General features: G+C 39.5%; 1 protein-coding gene across 3 annotated transcripts in view; it reads right to left on the bottom strand.

Annotated features, from left to right (window-relative positions):
- Positions 1-17,282, bottom strand: part of THADA (THADA armadillo repeat containing) — a 150,919-nt gene that overhangs the window by 19,937 nt on the left and 113,700 nt on the right. Inside the window, exons 31-35 of one of the 3 annotated variants that reach the window (XM_039698016.1) lie at positions 14,426-14,838; positions 13,966-14,087; positions 12,593-12,665; positions 10,581-10,725; positions 7,339-7,467 (exon numbers count right to left, since the gene is read on the bottom strand). In XM_039698016.1, coding sequence (XP_039553950.1) covers positions 7,339-7,467; positions 10,581-10,725; positions 12,593-12,665; positions 13,966-14,087; positions 14,426-14,838 — 882 coding nt within the window. Of the gene's footprint in view, positions 1-7,338; positions 7,468-10,580; positions 10,726-12,592; positions 12,666-13,965; positions 14,088-14,425; positions 14,839-15,336; positions 15,774-17,282 lie in introns of those variants that run through there. The other 2 variants (XM_039698017.1, XM_039698018.1) reach the window with 2 other exon arrangements.

The raw sequence follows: 17,282 nt of genomic DNA, 5'->3' as shown, positions 1-17,282 counted from the left end.
GAAATCCTTGAGTTTATTCCAGAAAAAAAAAATAAAATTCATTAACCTTCTTTCCAACTGTCCCCAGTACAGGGAACATAAACATAATTTGGCTAATATGATTAGCAGTTTTCCATTAGTAACCCAGACAACACTGTGAGAACTTCTGGACTGTGCCCATGAACCTGTGGCATATCACAAGATCTGTCTGGGAGATTTTTCTCACCAACAGGTTCCAAAATTATAAGCAATTCTCAAGGCAGCTTGAAAATCATGGAAGGCAGTAAGAGCATTTTAAATGGTCTTTCCAAAACGCTGTTTTTACCTACCCATGGCATTAGCAAGGACCTGAAATTCATCCATTTGTGGGAAGCTGTTAACTTTCCACACCACAGCAGCTGTACCACAGCAAGTCACGTGTCTAGAATGGAAGTGTTCAGTCTTCTGCATGCAGCTGTAGCCACCCACCCACAGCACTACCAACCACTCCACTCTCAGGCTGGCTAGTGGAAGAGCTCCGGGCAGCACTGGCAGCAAGCTCTTTCTACAGCCAGGTTCTCACTTTATGCTCTTTGTAACCCCTTCATCAAACCTCTAAACAGAGGAAAATCAAATGTCAGAAGAGAGAAGAAAATGCACAAATTTGACTTTAATCAAGCAAAGGAAATTTCATCACCTATGATTTTGCCAGTTAATGCATCCTTAAAGTAGCTTGCATGCATGCAATTCCTTAGTTTATGTTTGGGCAATTACCACTTATTCCTCAAAGCCAGGCAGCTGCCAGAACTGGTTTTAAGAGCCACAACTAAAGGAGCTGTCTGGGGCCTCAGAGGCCCATTAGCCTAACCAGAACATCAGGGCAAGTCACCTAGTGCATGAGAAAAGTAGAACTCTACACACTAATCTTTGTCCAGGATCAGAGTAACCTGACATTTGTTTTATTCACCACAGCCCTCCCACTTGCCTCACTGGATGGCTACACCTACAGCACGGAAGTAGAGCAAAAGGTGGCTAATCTATCCCCTAGTCTGGCAAAAGGATGAACACATCAATCACATGAAAAGGAGAGTTCTGAACAGTTTGCTGGCATCTCTTCTTTATATTTCATCGAGAGAGACACAGTGACTTAAAACATGCATACTGCACACAGCAGTCGGGCACAGGTTCTAACCCCAGTCATTTTCCCATCTCCAATCCCACAGCACGGACTTTGCACTTGACAAGTAAACAGGTCTGGGGAGATGGGGTTAACGTGACAAGCTCATGAACTAAAGCTTTAAGAAATCTATTTAACGCATTTACCCAACGATGAACATGAGCAAGAAAAGCCCCTTTTGCTATGGACAAAGTTAGCACTTACTTTAATGAATCGTTTGAACACAGCTTCCAATGCCAACAAGCAAACGAGGCAATAGAAATAAATAATAAATTATAAAGATTTATATATTATTTATATAAATAGGTTTATCTATTTTATGTATTTATTATATTAATAATTAATTATTATATATTAATAAAGTAAAATATCTTTCTTTACTGTTTCCCATGCAATATGTAGGATGCTTTTATTGTGCAGCTAAACACCACCAATGTTAATGGTATTTTTAGCATTTAAACACCACCAAGATCCATTTAGCATTTTTGGTTTTCCCAGCACTTACTCATAGCTGTTTCACTAGCAACTGGAGTAGATGAAATCTGAGCCACTTGACCTGAAATGCTTCATAGACTAGTTGTAAAGGACATTTGGGTACAAGTTTTGGGATTGTGCCATTCACCCATGATTTGCTGATATCACCTGTGGTGTTGATGATGACTGCCAGACCATTGTGCTGCATTAACATCACACAGACTGCTTATCTCTTATCTCTTCCTCAAGTGATTTACTAGATCTTCCTAGGGCACACATGTATGAAACCTTCCGCACAGCCTTAGGCTCAGCAAGGAAGATTTTTAGAGGACAGGAACAAGAAACATAAATCTGAGCAGGATTTCTTCTCCCCTTGTTTCTTTTGAATGTTAATATAGTAAGTCTGATCATCCTTTAGCCTCCCCTACCTCTGCTAGGGCTTATTTACACCATCACTGTGCCAAAAAAACCCCACACATAAACCTTCTTCCACTCACAATCATGACAGCCACACCTACTCTATGTTCATGAAGAAATTTGGTTTGAGTTTGCCTTGACTTTTACACTAATGAGGTGCAAGCAACAAACAGCTCTGCTCCTCTCCATGCTGAGGTGACAGCATGGTTCATGGAGAAAGGTTCTACCCAGTCAGATGATTAGGTCTCAAGTCTTTCTAAGTCTAGAAGAGAATTCAGAGAGACCTTGAAAATGTATTAGTGCTTCAATCTAATTCAATGATATTTTTTTCTTCCCACACCACCACCTCAAGCAGCACATTTTAACTTCTCCCTTTACACACATTTATACTCGCTGGCCAATAAACAAAATAAAAGTTGCTGAAATGCTCCTACATGCCTGAAACAGTAAGATAAACCTGAAGCAGTGTGGGCCCCTAAAGCAGTCAACACCCAGCAGTGAAGACTTCCACAGGAATCTTAACACAATCTGCTCTGCAGGGCCATTCCCTTCCCAAAAGGATGGTGGGAAGTCAGTTCAGAAGGCGGAGTAAGCGTCTTTAAACCAGCCAGCTAATAAATTCATTTTTCCTTGCTGGTGAATCAAAAAAACAGGACACTTGTCACTTTCATTGATAATTTTCTCCAAAGATAAAAAGTACAATCTATTAAGAAGGGAGCAACCATCAAGAGAAGAAAAGAGAATTTTGCCTTTTTCTTAGAAACTCCTGGCACAGGAGTATCATTTATTGCTTATTTCTGAAATATGTGAAATGGAACCAAGGGAACTGAATTAATATATCTGAAATTTTAGCCAGTGGATTAAAACTGACTACATCATGCTCAGAATTACTCAAAAACGTACGAGATGTAACAATAACAAGATTAGACTGATTTTCAAAGGTGCTCCCACTGCACCCAGTGAAGGTGCTCAGAGTGGGCTGTTTACCTGCCCTGGGCTGCACAAGCTCTGCTGCAGCCACACAGCTGAGCCCAGGAGCTAACTTGCTCATCTCTGTACAAAACTGCTGTTTCACAACAAAAGTAGCAAAAAGTCCCTGAAGTCCTCAATTATATTCCAGAAGAGTATTTAAGCTGCTAAATCATTCAGGCACTTTCAAAAGATTTCCTCAAGTTTGCAAATCTAATTGCTCATCTAAGCTCAATTCAACTCAATTTTAAAAATCAGCTAAATTGGTGCTAATGCTGATGACACTAAAAATGCCCTTAAAATCATTTAAGGTTAATTTGATAATTTACCAACATAAAGGTTAAGCTGACTAAAGGTGGGGTTTTTTTTAATACAGAATTTTATAGAATTTAATTGGCTTGGCTATAATGGTAGGAAAATAGCTTCTTCAAACTTCTCTAATACTGACAAGCTCATAAAGTTACTTCACGTAATTCTTCTCTAGATTAAAAAAAAAGTCAGAGGAAAATTACACCAATAAATACAGTTTTTGTTCTAACACAGATACTTGCATTTTTGAGGATATTTAGCAAGTGATCACCAGTAGGGAAAAAGCACTCTTCTTTCCCCAACTTAAATCATCTTTCATGTAAGGAGTAGCTCTCTTGTATAAAAAATGCTGCTGTGAATAGGTCTAGACTTTACACAGCCATGGGTCACTAATTTAATTAGATTTCAAAGCAACTATTCTACCTTTACACTGAATACAATACTTCCTGTACCCTCCCTCATACTAAAAGGAATAAAACAATCTGCCAGAGGTTTACACCTCAATGCATGAGGAAACAACAACAAAGTGTACACACAATACCCTGAGTTACAGATGGGGATTATATTGTTCCACTTATTAGGGAAACCTTAACTACCTGCTAAGTTGGTATTTTTAGCAAGGAAAACAGCAGCTTTTCTCTTTTCTGGTGAGAAGGGATTCTGTTTGACCTGCTCTGCTCAGAAGATAACTGCCATCATCCAACCTCAGTAACTTCCCCTACTAAATATGAGCTTTTGCACATACTAAAAACATAAAACAAGCCTCTCTGAATGAATAAAATAAATTTTAAAAATGAACTTAACTGGTAACATTAGAAGTTCTTGCCTTCTATAAGAAAACAGTAGAGCTTGTAGGGTTTTGCTTAGGGGTAATAGTGGGGTAGAGTGAGGATAGGAGCCTGTGGTGTACCAGCATTTGGACTTTTCTCCTTCCAAACGAAAATGCAGCCCTAATTTTCACAGGGTTCTTGTATCACATGTGTTACCACACATTTCTGACTCCACAAGCTTACTGCTTCTGTGATCTGAGTGATCTGAAGCTGCATGGATTAGTTACCTGAGGAGATTGGGGGTTTTGCCCTCACCAAAAGCCACGAGGGAACCACAAGAAACCAAGTTCATATTCTCCTCCAGGAGCTCATGTAGCACTTCAAAGAATTACACAAGATAGGAGCTTTCACTGGAAGTGAAAGCACACTATAATAGACAGGATCATTTGCTTCCAGTTTCACCATCTATAAATGACATGAAAATACCTATTATTTCACACTATCATACTGTTACATGTTTCTGCTGTTATTCAGCAACACGCATGTAAAGGAGAACCATGCTACAAAAACTCTACCAACAGCCTATGCAAATAACTTTGCTACTGTTAACAACAGTCCAACTTCACCTTACTCTGCTGAACAGGATGCTAATTCAGCCTTGGTCTGACTGTAACACACAAGTACATAACTTTTCTTACTCTACTCTTCCACATGAAAACAAGATGCCAGCTTGCATCACACAGGACGAGCAGGGGTAGTTGCCAGGCTATAATCGCCAATTCTTCTGTATCCCAATATAAATTAAGCACTTATGACATTGATTCCCTAAGCTGACAATAAATGCAGTTCTTCTGCAGGCAGCTATAGGCTACTCCTCCCTTACATGCTGTGTACACAGTGAGAAAAGAAGATTTTGTGAGGAGTAGATATGAAGATGTTAGCACCAAAATTTCTGGCAAGTCTAGAGCTTGTAATTTGTGAACAGCATTCCTCCTCTCTGTATGGCAAATTAGCAGCAGTAAAAGATTAAACACACCACAACCTACTCCTACAGTGCAGTATTTCTGGAAATATAATGGCTACTAGGACACAACACTTTCGATGCACAAATGAAGCTGAAATTATAATTGTCTCTTAACTCTCTCCTTTTAGCTAGTGGTAATGGTAATGACATAAAAGTGAAACAATTATAGAATGTATGAAAACAGGTTTCTAAACATCCATTCCTATTTCTGATCTCACGTCATCTTTCTGATCTCATGACAAAACTACTGGGCCACAATACTAATTTATCATCATATAATGGAAATGGAAGGTCAGTTCATTTACCATACCCAGTAATTTGTTATAAAGTAAGAATTTTAAAGAGAGCTGTTTCACAGCTTCTATGAATTTCAGTCTATGGGTTCAGTTATCTTAAAGTCAGTGCTGTGATGAAAAATCAGACTGTCATGGTATGAAATATTCAAAAAAATAAGCAGATATTTGAATGTAATTTAAAAATTCCCACGACAGAGAGGTCTGGTGATCCATGAAATGTCTAAACCACAGACACAAATATATTGCATACTCTCACATGAACATGAAAAGAAAGGGGCGTAAATGAAAGTAAACAAGCAACATACAGAGATGAGCTTATTTTAATCTGGTTATAAATAAAAACCACAAGTGCAAAATTGTTCCCCCAAAAGCTAGAAAGCAAATCACAAAAAGTGAAGAGTTTAGTGGGGAAAAAAGATCACAGGCAGGAACACCAATGATGAAAAATGGACATGAAAGGAAATTGAATTATCTCTTTTCAAATGCAGCATTCTTTCCTAGTCACAGAAGACAGACATTCATTTCATTGCAAGAGGTTTAAATGAACAAACAGGAAGGCACAGCTAAGTGTAACTAAGGGGTTAACAGAAGGTTGGGGAATGGGGTTCCTATCCTAATTAGGAACATAGCAAATAAAAAACAATTATTATGTTATCTTCTCAATTATGGTCCCTTCAGCTTTACAAAGTGGTAAGCTATAAGAGCAAGCAATGAGGTGACGTAAGTATTAATTAGGAGACAAGGACAGAGCTCTCATCCAGTTACAGGAAAATATCCCTTGGCACCAGGATACAACAGGGAAGAAGGGAGGAGACACAGGAGTCAGAGAGAGAACCCAGCACTGTATTATTCCCAAAGAAAGTACCATCTTGAGACCCTTGAGGATGCCCTGAAGGCCAGCACTGGGGACCTGAGGCACATGCACACAGAGCCCCTTGATACTCAAGAGAGCTGTAGCTGGAACTAGAGAAACTGTCAGAGCTGCGGGATTTAACAGGAAGATGAAAGCTGTCCATGCCATTATCCCTCCTTTTACCTTCTTCTACCTCATAGCTCCGTGCTATGAACAGTGAACAGTGCCAGCTCAAAACCATACTTGCCACATGAGCAGATTCCTGGCTACTTCTATCTACAACAGTGGCAAACACAATTTTACTGCCTTTTCTTATTTTTTTTTAAACCACAGAGCTGCTTTATCTCCAACCTAGCAGAAGTTCACATGGAGAGGGCTGACTAATTTGAACTGACTACATACAAGCTGGTACAAGCATTACTGAGTAGCACAGACCAGGGACCACCAGAGAGTGATGAGCTTGGTAGTAAACTCTGATTTATTCCCAACACATGGAAGAATGTGTCAGCAAAGACTCTCAAAGTGAAGCACGCTAATTAGTTAAGCCTACTCAAGTTTTGTGGGTATTTTAAAATTAACAGGGTTGAGTAAATTAGGGCAAGCAGACAAAAGGCCCACATCCTTAAATGCACATTGTGGGTATGCTGTGAATTGTCTTTGTTGATCTGGATCTAAATGGATTTCAAGGTCTAATAATGAATCAATGAGTTGAATACTGCTTACCAGATTCCTATCTGTGATTAGGCTCTTATTACAACATGGGATTCAAGGAGTGTCTTGCACTACATTATTAGACCATAGCTAGTATTAAAGAACTTTCAAACTGAAATTATATGTATATTGACTCACCACAGCACGAACCATAAAGCCGAGTCCTGCTGTTGCCTTTTTTACATTTCCATGTAATCATATGCAAATTAAACCAAGAACAGTAAAAGCAAAATAATAAAGCATGGTGGGCATCAAATTTGCTGTTATCTTTTATGGTACATAATTCTAGGAGATGGAAGTTAGCAAGAAATTTGTGATGAGAAGAGAAATACTTTTGCCTCCAAAACATTCAATAATATCTCAAAGTAATGTTAACATACCTCCTTCATTGCTCTTTTTTCCCGACTGTGCCACTTGTATCACTTCAGCAGCAGCATCCCTTACTACCAAGTCTTCATTCTGCAGCAGTAGAATCACACATTTCCACAGACCAAGGGTATCAGACAGTCCTATATTTATTTGTGGAGAAAAATCAGAGTTCTATTTCTTATATGCATTCAAAGAAGTTAGAAAGCAGTGTTTCCACACCTAAACACAAGACATCAAAAGGCACTGGCAAACCACTGAGAAAAAGACTAGCAATACAACCAAAGTATTTTCAGCATCTGTGAACTTTATCTAGGTAGCAGACTCAGCTTGGTTTAAACAGTGGGCAACAGATAAGAGAATGGGCCTCTCTATCTGGGTTCAACTTTAGACGTGAGCGCTCTCTATTTTCTACAATTTCTAGAAGTGCAGAATTCCTGTTCGGCAACTTCAAAAATTCTGCGGCTGGAGATTGATCAATGATCAACACACTGATCATGGATTTGCTGCTGCATCTGCCAGGAGCAGAGCCTGCCAAACAAAGCTTTCCTCAGATACTGCCAGTAGTGCTGAACAAAAGCGCCATTCCCCGCTGGAAACAGCAACTGATGGTCACACCTTCCAGGGATCTACCTGTCACCTCCTTTTCCCACATCCACCTGTCCCCAGCACTCACCAGCAGGTCCTGCCAGCCTTTCACCCACTCTCTGTTGGAAAGAAGTTCAATCCATGGGGTGATTACACAGCTAAAACTAACCAGAGAGAAGTGCCAAGAGGGAGGTGCTGATCTGCTAATGCCCAAGCAGGTAGACAGCACACACCACCCCAGTGGCAATCCACACCTCCCAAGCCATGCTTCCCTTGCAGACCCTCGTGCCACTTACTGATGCCACACCATGCATGACTAGCTCAAGTCTGCACTCCTAGGTTTGCTGGGGTATTTTTCAGCTCACTTTTCAGGTCTTGTTGAACATCCTGATTAAAGGAATTCACTGGAAGCTCACTTTAAGATGGAGCCAGCTGTGAGATATTACTTTCTGGTGACCACAGACAACACCAGAGTTGCATTTCTTTGCTGGTTTTTTTCTGCCATGTTTTCAGCAGGTTTGTCAAAGATTTGTATTACAAGGCTAGCCAGACAAATACATAGCTGTATTTCACTGCTTGGCCAAAGTAAATTGCTCTAGGCTTTACTACACAGGCAGAAGAAGCATTCCTGTATTACCTGTAACTTCCCTATGGGGGAATAGCATGAAGTATAATTACTTCAGAAAGAAGTTGCTTTTTTTCCTAGCATGACACATTCAATAACATTATACTGGTAAAGCTGGGGCAGAATAATTATTCCGTTAGAGATTCAATATTCAGAATTCCCACCTAAACAAGTTCCTATTGTATCTCCAGAAGCAGTGGAAGTTTACAAAGGGAATTTGCATGAAGACCTTTTCTGAGCCCTCAAGCAGCTTGATGAAGAGATGATGGGGTCACCCAGAACACACAGACTGGCATTCATTCTCTTTCTCTTAGGAACATAGTAATGGAAGCTGTTGGGACTGACTACAACTCCATTTCATACAACCACAGTTTCCTTTTAACTCCTGCTTTTTACTATATGTGGTCAAAGAAGCTGATGCAGAGGAAGGCACAGAAGTCACAGCTGTTTACATGCACACAAACCCTTCAAGGGAATTATCCTGGGTTAATATCACTGCAACTAATCCAGCCCACGACCTTGCTTTGCCAAACTCCTCACTGCAGTACTGAAAGTTTCACAGTTGTGAAGATCCCCAGATTGACAATTCTAGGTACTATGAAGGGTCAGCTCCACATCTTTCTTCCCCTGGACCAATTTTCAGAGCAAAGAGAGAAGTCGGTTTGCCCACTGAGGCTTTGGGCTCTGTTTTCTGGGCTGTTTGGGGAGCATTTATTTTTGTTTACTTGTCTGTTTTCATTTGTTTTGTTAGGATTTTACATAGGATACAAACTGCTCTATGCTTTATTTCAGACCTTCACATCTGCCTGACTAGAAAGCATGGAAATCAGCAACTGGTTTGACAAGATCAAAGAGGAAACTGTTGTCCATCATCTATGGACCACATCCAAATAACAACAGATGAGTAGCACAGCATTTGGGAGGTTTTCACTCCAATACTTCCACTGTCTTCGTTTGACATAAAATGGTAATGATGTCTGTATTATGAAGAGCTTAATCTACATGGTGAAGGTTAAGATTTCCAGAGCTGATAATATAAACACTTAATAGTGCAATGTCTACCTCATATAGATTTAGCTCTGGTGAATGTTACCAATACCTCTTAAAAGGTACATCTCAAAATAATAGCTAATTTTTCCCAAAACCACTATCTACAGATTAAAAAATATATTGTTCTTTTTGAACAAGAGATATTTGCATCCAGGCCACATGGATAGACTGAAGCTACTTAAACTAAAAACATTTACATAACTACACTGGAATGACATATCATGGAGTTAGAAATATCTAAAACTGTCTGTCCTATTCAGGATGCAAAAGAATTTCTTTATCATCTAGTACTACCTATTCTTGCATATCTCCTGGCCCTTTAGTCACAAAATTTTCTATTCACCAAAGGCGCAGGGGAGGGAAGCTAAAAGAAATCACCATCTATACTCCAGTACAAACAGCTTCACTTAGCTTTGCCTCCCAGTCACTAATGTACTGATGAATAAGGCCATGTAGGTTTTTTCTGTTCTCCTTCTTTCTTTGTTTTCTAAAGGGATGGTCTAATGTTAACTTCACACAAAAATCCTTATACCTGGAGATATAATGTGATCCAATTATTAATCATTCTTATAGTAGATCGTGTCTCTCATTTCTAGACCAAAGACCTCCATTACAACATCGAGCCAGCACAGCTTTGTGGCACTCCCAGTGTTAAACTAAACTATGTCCAGCTCAACAGAGTACTACAGAAAGATTCAAGTCACAGAACAACTGCAAACCAGTAATTCTGTACACCAGTGTATAGTGACCTGGAGACATAACAACATCTCATGTGCCCCTTCTGTTGAGTTATTGCCAGAGGTTGGGCACCTGTGCTTTTTCTACCAGAATTTAAATAAATCTATATGGTTAGTAGTGAAATCCTATTAAAATTTTCAAAAAAACCCCTGTTTCATGTAATTATGTTTTGACTGTGCATACACATACATTTGAAATTATGTATTAATGGATTTCATCAAAAAAGATCCAGAAAATTACTTTCGAGCTACTTACCAAGAACGAGCTTCTCACTGCTCAGAAGGAATGATGTTATACTTTTAAGAACTTCAGCAGCTGCTAACAGCATCTCTGTCTCTTGCTCATCTCCACAAAAATACACTATCTGCTGAACCCATTTTTTCAAGACTTCTTCTGAAATCTGAAGGCACAGAACATGTGAGAAGCATGCTGTACCTCTTACCATCACATTAAACTATGGCCTGCCTAAGAGATACTACTCATTAGTAAATGCCCGGTTTTTTCAAAGTAGCGAAACCCACATGAACATTTAAAAGTTGGGAAATTTTCTTTTAGTTAGAGCACCATTCACAGGCAAGTCTTTGACTCTATCCCTTCACAGCAGAGTCACCAATTACCACACCGTAACACACCAAAGCGTATTTTTGTGTCCTCAGTCCTTCCACACATGCAAGCCAAGGACAAATACACTGCTCCTTGGCTGAATTTCAGAGTGTTCCTCTCTGCCCATGCCTCCAGCCTGTCCAGGTCCTTCTGAAGGGCTGCAGAGCCCTCTGGGGTACCATCCACTGCTCCCAGCTTTGTGCTGTCAGTGAACTTGCTGAGGAGGCACCTGCCCCTTCACCAAGTCACTGATGAAGAAGTTAAACAATACTGGGCCCAGTATTGACCCTTGGGACACCACTAGTGACAGGGCTCCAACTAGACCCTGTGACACTGCTTATGACTCTCTGGGATGTGCCATTCAGCACTTCTCAACCCATCTCATTAACTGAGGAATTAATGAAACCTCAGTCATACTCTGCCTCATTTTGCCTGGTACAGGGCCATGTACCTGCACTGCACAAAGGGACACAGCCAGAGCGCATCCTACAGATTCTGGAGCAGGTGAGAACAAAAAATAAGAATCTCCCAAGATGTTACAATGACTGAAATTTCAAGCAGACACATGGACTGTATTTAGAAAGATAGAACTTAACTTTTACCTCATCTTAAAAACTTAACTTTCTACCTTAGAGAAAATCCCTTCCACAGATTTAAATACTGAATGCAAGCTCAAAGAAAGACTTTAGATGGAAATCTGATGTACCTGGTCTTTCCCAAAGCCAAAAACTCTCTCTGTAGGTATCTCTTAGATCTCCCATGATTTATATGCTTATTAGAGAAAGTTGTTGCAGCATTTTTATTTAAGATTTTTACAGCATTTTTCATTAATTCTATTTTGTTATGTTAACTTCAAGTAGCCACACTATGCCTTTCCTTTAACTAAAAAGATTTATTATCATAATTCATGCTCCTCAACTCTTGTGTGCAAATCTGATTTTATATTTTTTTATAATGAGACATGGTTATTAGCATATAGTAAGAAACCATTCTGCTGCTCATTCTATGAAAAATAATAGCTTTGTAAAGAAAATCATCTTCCTTTTAAAACAGATCATGAGAGTTTTGTTTGTTTTAAAATATATACTAAGTGGATTTGAAAATATTTTTTAAAACGTCTAGCACTAAAGCTGCTTTTGCACTGCTCTCCACATACATATGTGACATCACAGACCGACAATTTAAAATCAAAAGAAATCTGAGCTGGCTGGGAACTGCACCCAACCACTGCTTCAGCTTCGTGCCTTCCCACCCGACGTGCTCTCCTGTGGGCTCTCCAAAAATCAAGAAACCACAACAAAGCTGCACTTCAGTAAATGGGCTGGATTCCAAACAAGGATTAAACACCACAGGCATTTCCTTTTCTACATTATAGTGACCGTTTTGGATGAGCTCAGAGGCTGAAATTACTCCATCAAAAATATTTATGCATGTATTTAACTTGAAATTACTTTGAGAGGGATGTACTGAGATGATATGCATGGCTGTGTCATTTCAGAATATGGCAGTGTATACAGAGAGGAAGATATAATGATGAATGTCAGAAATTATGAATGGACACAAGAAAACACAAGCTTAGGGCTTGGATTTAAAAGAAGACACACTACTGCAATCACTAAAAACTCCAGGATTACAAAACTGTTAACCAGCTCCATCTCCCTTACCTGCTGATGGTTCTGCAAAAGGTGGATAATCAATTTGGAGGCAAATTTGAGAGCTATGGTTTGACCTTCAGGGCTGAGAAAAAAAGGCAAAGGACATATCAAAAAGCCAGCTATTTCTGTCATCATTTCATCTCTAGAAGAAAACCAGCCAGCTCTTAATTATTTCTGATGATCATCAATGGATATTTTTCAAACTGAGCACTTGAAGCTTTTACATTAGAGATCTAGATGTTAGCTAAGTTCTCAGCTGACATGCAAATAAAACATGCCCTTACTTTCACTTCTCTCCTGTTTACTTTCTATTTACATACTTCTCATAGAACAACATATTTGAAAATGGAACCTGAGTCAAATAAACCAGACATTATTTTAAATTGTGAACAAATGCATCTCTTGAAGCTGGTGTTTAGTGCAGGAATATCTCTTCTACAGCTGCTAAGCAAGATCTAAGGATATGGCTCTGGGCACTGTGGCTTCTGAAGCCTATTCCCACCATGGGGAATGGCAACACCCGAGCAGCAAGGCCTGTTATTCCAGCCACTTCCCTCTAACAGCCCCAGTCAGTGTTATTTTACCACCAGTACCTTACTTCATCCCAGAAATGACCACTCCCATCATCATCATTTGAACTTGCATAATTTAGTGCAAATCAGCAGCAAATATACACAGCTATAAAATGCAGTTCTACACTCTGTATCCTTTATATTCAATGTTTGTAACACTGGACTGCAATGTTTGCATGGCTTAAAACACTATCAGAAACAGGATGTCATACCCTTAAGTCTGGACACTGTAAGCCTGTTTGTGCATGCCATTATGAATGCATGGGCACAGCTTCTAATTCAGTAGGACCTACAATCTGGCTCCAGATTTTCAATGCTTTCTGCTGACTTTACAGTCTCTATAAGGAGTGCAAACCCTAAGGATTAGGATTAACCATTTCTGCCAATCCAACAAGTTAAATGAGATCTGTCATTCTTTCTACAAACCATCTGCCCATAAACCAGGATAGGAGGGATGGCAGATTCACAGCAAATGAGTGTAGGGCTGGATCATTAATACTAATTGTTAATTCTACAGTAAAGTGGGTGTTTTCCAATTAGCATCAGGAAGAACCATGCCCACTGGACAGCCAAAGTAACTTCTTGTTTCAGGAACTCTACAACTGGACATTTACAGGGTGCTAGTATGACTTGTGGGCCTTTTGAATAATTCAGATAAATTCTCATGAACCCACTTTATTCGAATAAACCACACTCTCTTTTCTGAAACAGAGATTTTTAAATGAAAGTGCAGTCCCAAAATAATATATTAATGTTCAATGTTGAAAGTGTTTAAAATGTAAGTATTTCAACATGCATGACAGACCATACCTGCTGGAGTTATCTGCAAGGTTTAAACTCCAGGTTAAGAGCTCATTTGGATTCATTTTTATAGAGCATTCAGTCTTTGGAAGCAAATTTCTGAGATCCATATTATAAAGAATTTCCAGCACCTGCAGACACAATTCACAAACAAAGAATTTACAGACAGTCTCAAGACATTTGAGATCAATAAAACACTGACTTAAGCTCCACTCCAAGAAAAAAAGGATTCTCTCTGGACAGTTCTAAGAAAGGAAAGAGGAAGTTCTTGCTTTTACACAAGAACATCTGTTACAAAATTATTGCACAGCTCCTGTTCAGTGCAAAAAAAACCCCAACTACTCATCTACTATTTAAAAAACATAATGCACATTTTAAATATATTTTTGAAAATTGCAAATATGATCTAAAAATTAAAAACATAATTTACTGAAAACATACAAAATGTCAATAAAAAACACCCTCTTACCTTGCAAAAACACTGGGGATTCGTTTCCTTCAGAGCCATTGTGAGAAGAGTGTCTTCCAAATCAGTGGGTAAACATAATACACCTCCTCTTCCTTCTGCAATCTGCTTGGAATTTCTTTGTTTCAGGCACAGCAGTATTGCTTCCAATGCCAGCAGACGCACTTCATGGAACTCACAGTGCAGGAGATGAGCTACTGACAGTGAGGGCTTGGCCATTTCTTTTGCAGCAGCTGAACCACAGCTCTGGATGTCAGGACCTGCAGCCACTGACAGCACTGATATTACAAGTTTGGTGATGCTCTGGAGATACTGTATCAGTCCTGGTACTGCAGATGAGTAGGGAATACCAGACACCAATTCAGAATCTGAAATTACTCTTTTCATCTCTTCCCAAAAGTCAAGCACTTGCATTCCTGCAATGAGAGTGGCACTCAGTAAAGTGAACAAACAGATGATGTTGCCATTTGCTCCAGACTGTGAAGCTGACAAATATCAGGGCTGCAAAAGGTATCATAAGGTAAATTCAGGCATGAAATGAAAATCACAGTTCTCCTTCATTTTAAACTGATTCCAAATTATAAAAAGCTTTGTTAGATATTACATGTATTCATATTTAAATCAAAAGACACAAGGACACAAAGTTTCCTGAAACTGTGATTGTTCAACACATGAGTTGAAAGTTTCAAACAACTTAAAACATGCTACAGTACCTTGCAGACTGCCTGCAATCTTTACCAACTACATTTGTTTGGTAAGTATTTCTTTCAACCAAGCTAGTAATAGAATATTGCAAATTGTACAAACCTACCATTTCTGCCATTGCAGAAAGTGATTAACAGAAATAAACCATTAAATATATGTGGGAAAAAATGTGGATAGTTAGCTCTAAAGTCAGAGACCAGGCTGAACATAGTGCTGTCTGTCAGACTACTCAGCTGCAACTGAAATCAGGAGAAATTATGACAGAGGCCATTCTGATAACATTGAAAATCTCATGCCTTCATAGTTTTAGTCAGAAAAAATTGCTATAAAGAAGATGCCCCTTCAAGATAAACAGACCTGTCCTGTATCAGTCTGAAGAGTTTACTTATTAAAAAATCCAGGATACTTTTCCTATTCTTATTTATTGTGAACAGTTAACATAGGTAAGAAAACAAAGGAGCTGTACTGTAACCCCTCTTATGTATCAGCCCAGGAACTATGACATTTCAGCCATTTACACTGGTGCACCTTTGTCCACATGGCCCAGCACAGCCTGAGAACCTTCTTTAGTGCTTGGCCACCGCCTGGAGCGAACAAAGAGGACACTGCCATCTGTGATACCAGAGGGTTTCAGGCTTCAGCAGAGCTGGCAACATAGACACAAAATAAAGAAAAAAGTCATCAATGGTCCTATTTCACACCCACACAGACCGAAATACTCATGTCCCTTGAGTTCAACCTTCTCCATCATCATCAGGAATAAACCATTTTATAATATTGAAATCATTTTGCCCAGTTCAGTGTCTGCATAGCTTGTACCATAAGAAAATGAACATGCTATACTTCACAAAATTTAAATGTAAGTAGGTGAAAATCACAAAAGAACAGAGAACAGTGCCACTAGTGCTAAGGGATGTAGGAAGTTTTTGTTTTTTTAAAGGTAAAAATGCTCTAAAGGCAAATACAAGATTAAACAAACTTACATTTCTCCAGTATCTGCAAGAAGACAATTCATTGTCATGTAACTTTGCTATTTATAATTAAACACTGAGCACTGCTAAAAGCCTGTCCAAATAGCCCTACTAAATTCCTGAATCTGACATGAAGCCACAGCACAAATATAGATTCATTTTGTTGTCCATGAAGACATTTCCCTAAGCCTTCTATTTACAGTTAAATATCCTGCCCTTTCATATTCAGATTCCTCTAAAGCCACCTTAATTTGTTTGACATTTACACAGAAAGTTGACATGGTTGTACACTGTCTAGCACATAAGACAGAACCATTTCTGAGTAATTCTGGACACGCTTCAAAGAAATGCAGTATTTGTAAAAAAATTTCAGACATACTGCCCAACCGCTAGCTCTGTCATTCACATTTTCACTACGGTTTCTTTTCTGAAGGGACTTGATGCAGTCAGAGGAACTCCAGTATCAGGGCAAAGCCATCTCACAGCATTATCCTCTACATGACACAGCTGACTTCCGTCTCATAGCAATGCAAACTTGTATCTTTTATTTGCTACATTTCTAAACCCCCTCCAAACACGCGGCTTTTACACACTGGCATCACAGCATAAACCAGCATTAACGCCCGTGTCACACGACACGTATCCAACTGCCAGAATTCCTTAATTTCTGAACTGTCTGGTTGCCTTGGAGAGGGATTAGGCCTTCGTCTCAGTTATTACACAGCCTGAGTCCACAGACAGCAGTTTAACAACAGAAATAATCCCAGGCAGCTGAAAGAAAAAGGTTCAAGGTCAAACACCTCTGTTCAAGAAGAGAAACAGCTTCAGTAGCGGAGCACTGCACCCTCTCCAATCCCTGCCTGCTCCCCTCCTCAGCTGCCTTTCAGCAACACACCCATCCACTGGCTCAGCTCCTCAAACCAAGGCTGTATTTGTGAGCACTGCAGGAGAAATGCTTTCATCTCCTGTCCACGTTGCTTTATACTGAGGTAAGCCACATGCAAGCAGTAATGGGAAAGCTGACAGGATGGAAGGGTCAAAGCTCCAGAGCAGGGAAAGAGAGAGTAGTATTAAGTGCACACAGAGAGAGATAGAGAGGGAGCAAGAGGGAGAGAGAAAAAATTAGGAAAAAGGGGGAGGCTGTCTTCCATTTTGTTGGTGTCAATGCTGCCAAGTTCACCAGA

Source organism: Passer montanus, unplaced genomic scaffold (genome assembly GCF_014805655.1).
Source record: "Passer montanus isolate IOZ18808 unplaced genomic scaffold, ASM1480565v1 scaffold12, whole genome shotgun sequence".
NCBI classification, from domain to species: domain Eukaryota; kingdom Metazoa; phylum Chordata; class Aves; order Passeriformes; family Passeridae; genus Passer; species Passer montanus.
The sequence above is the reverse complement of the archived record's forward strand: the minus strand, read 5'-3'. Positions and strand labels throughout refer to the sequence as shown.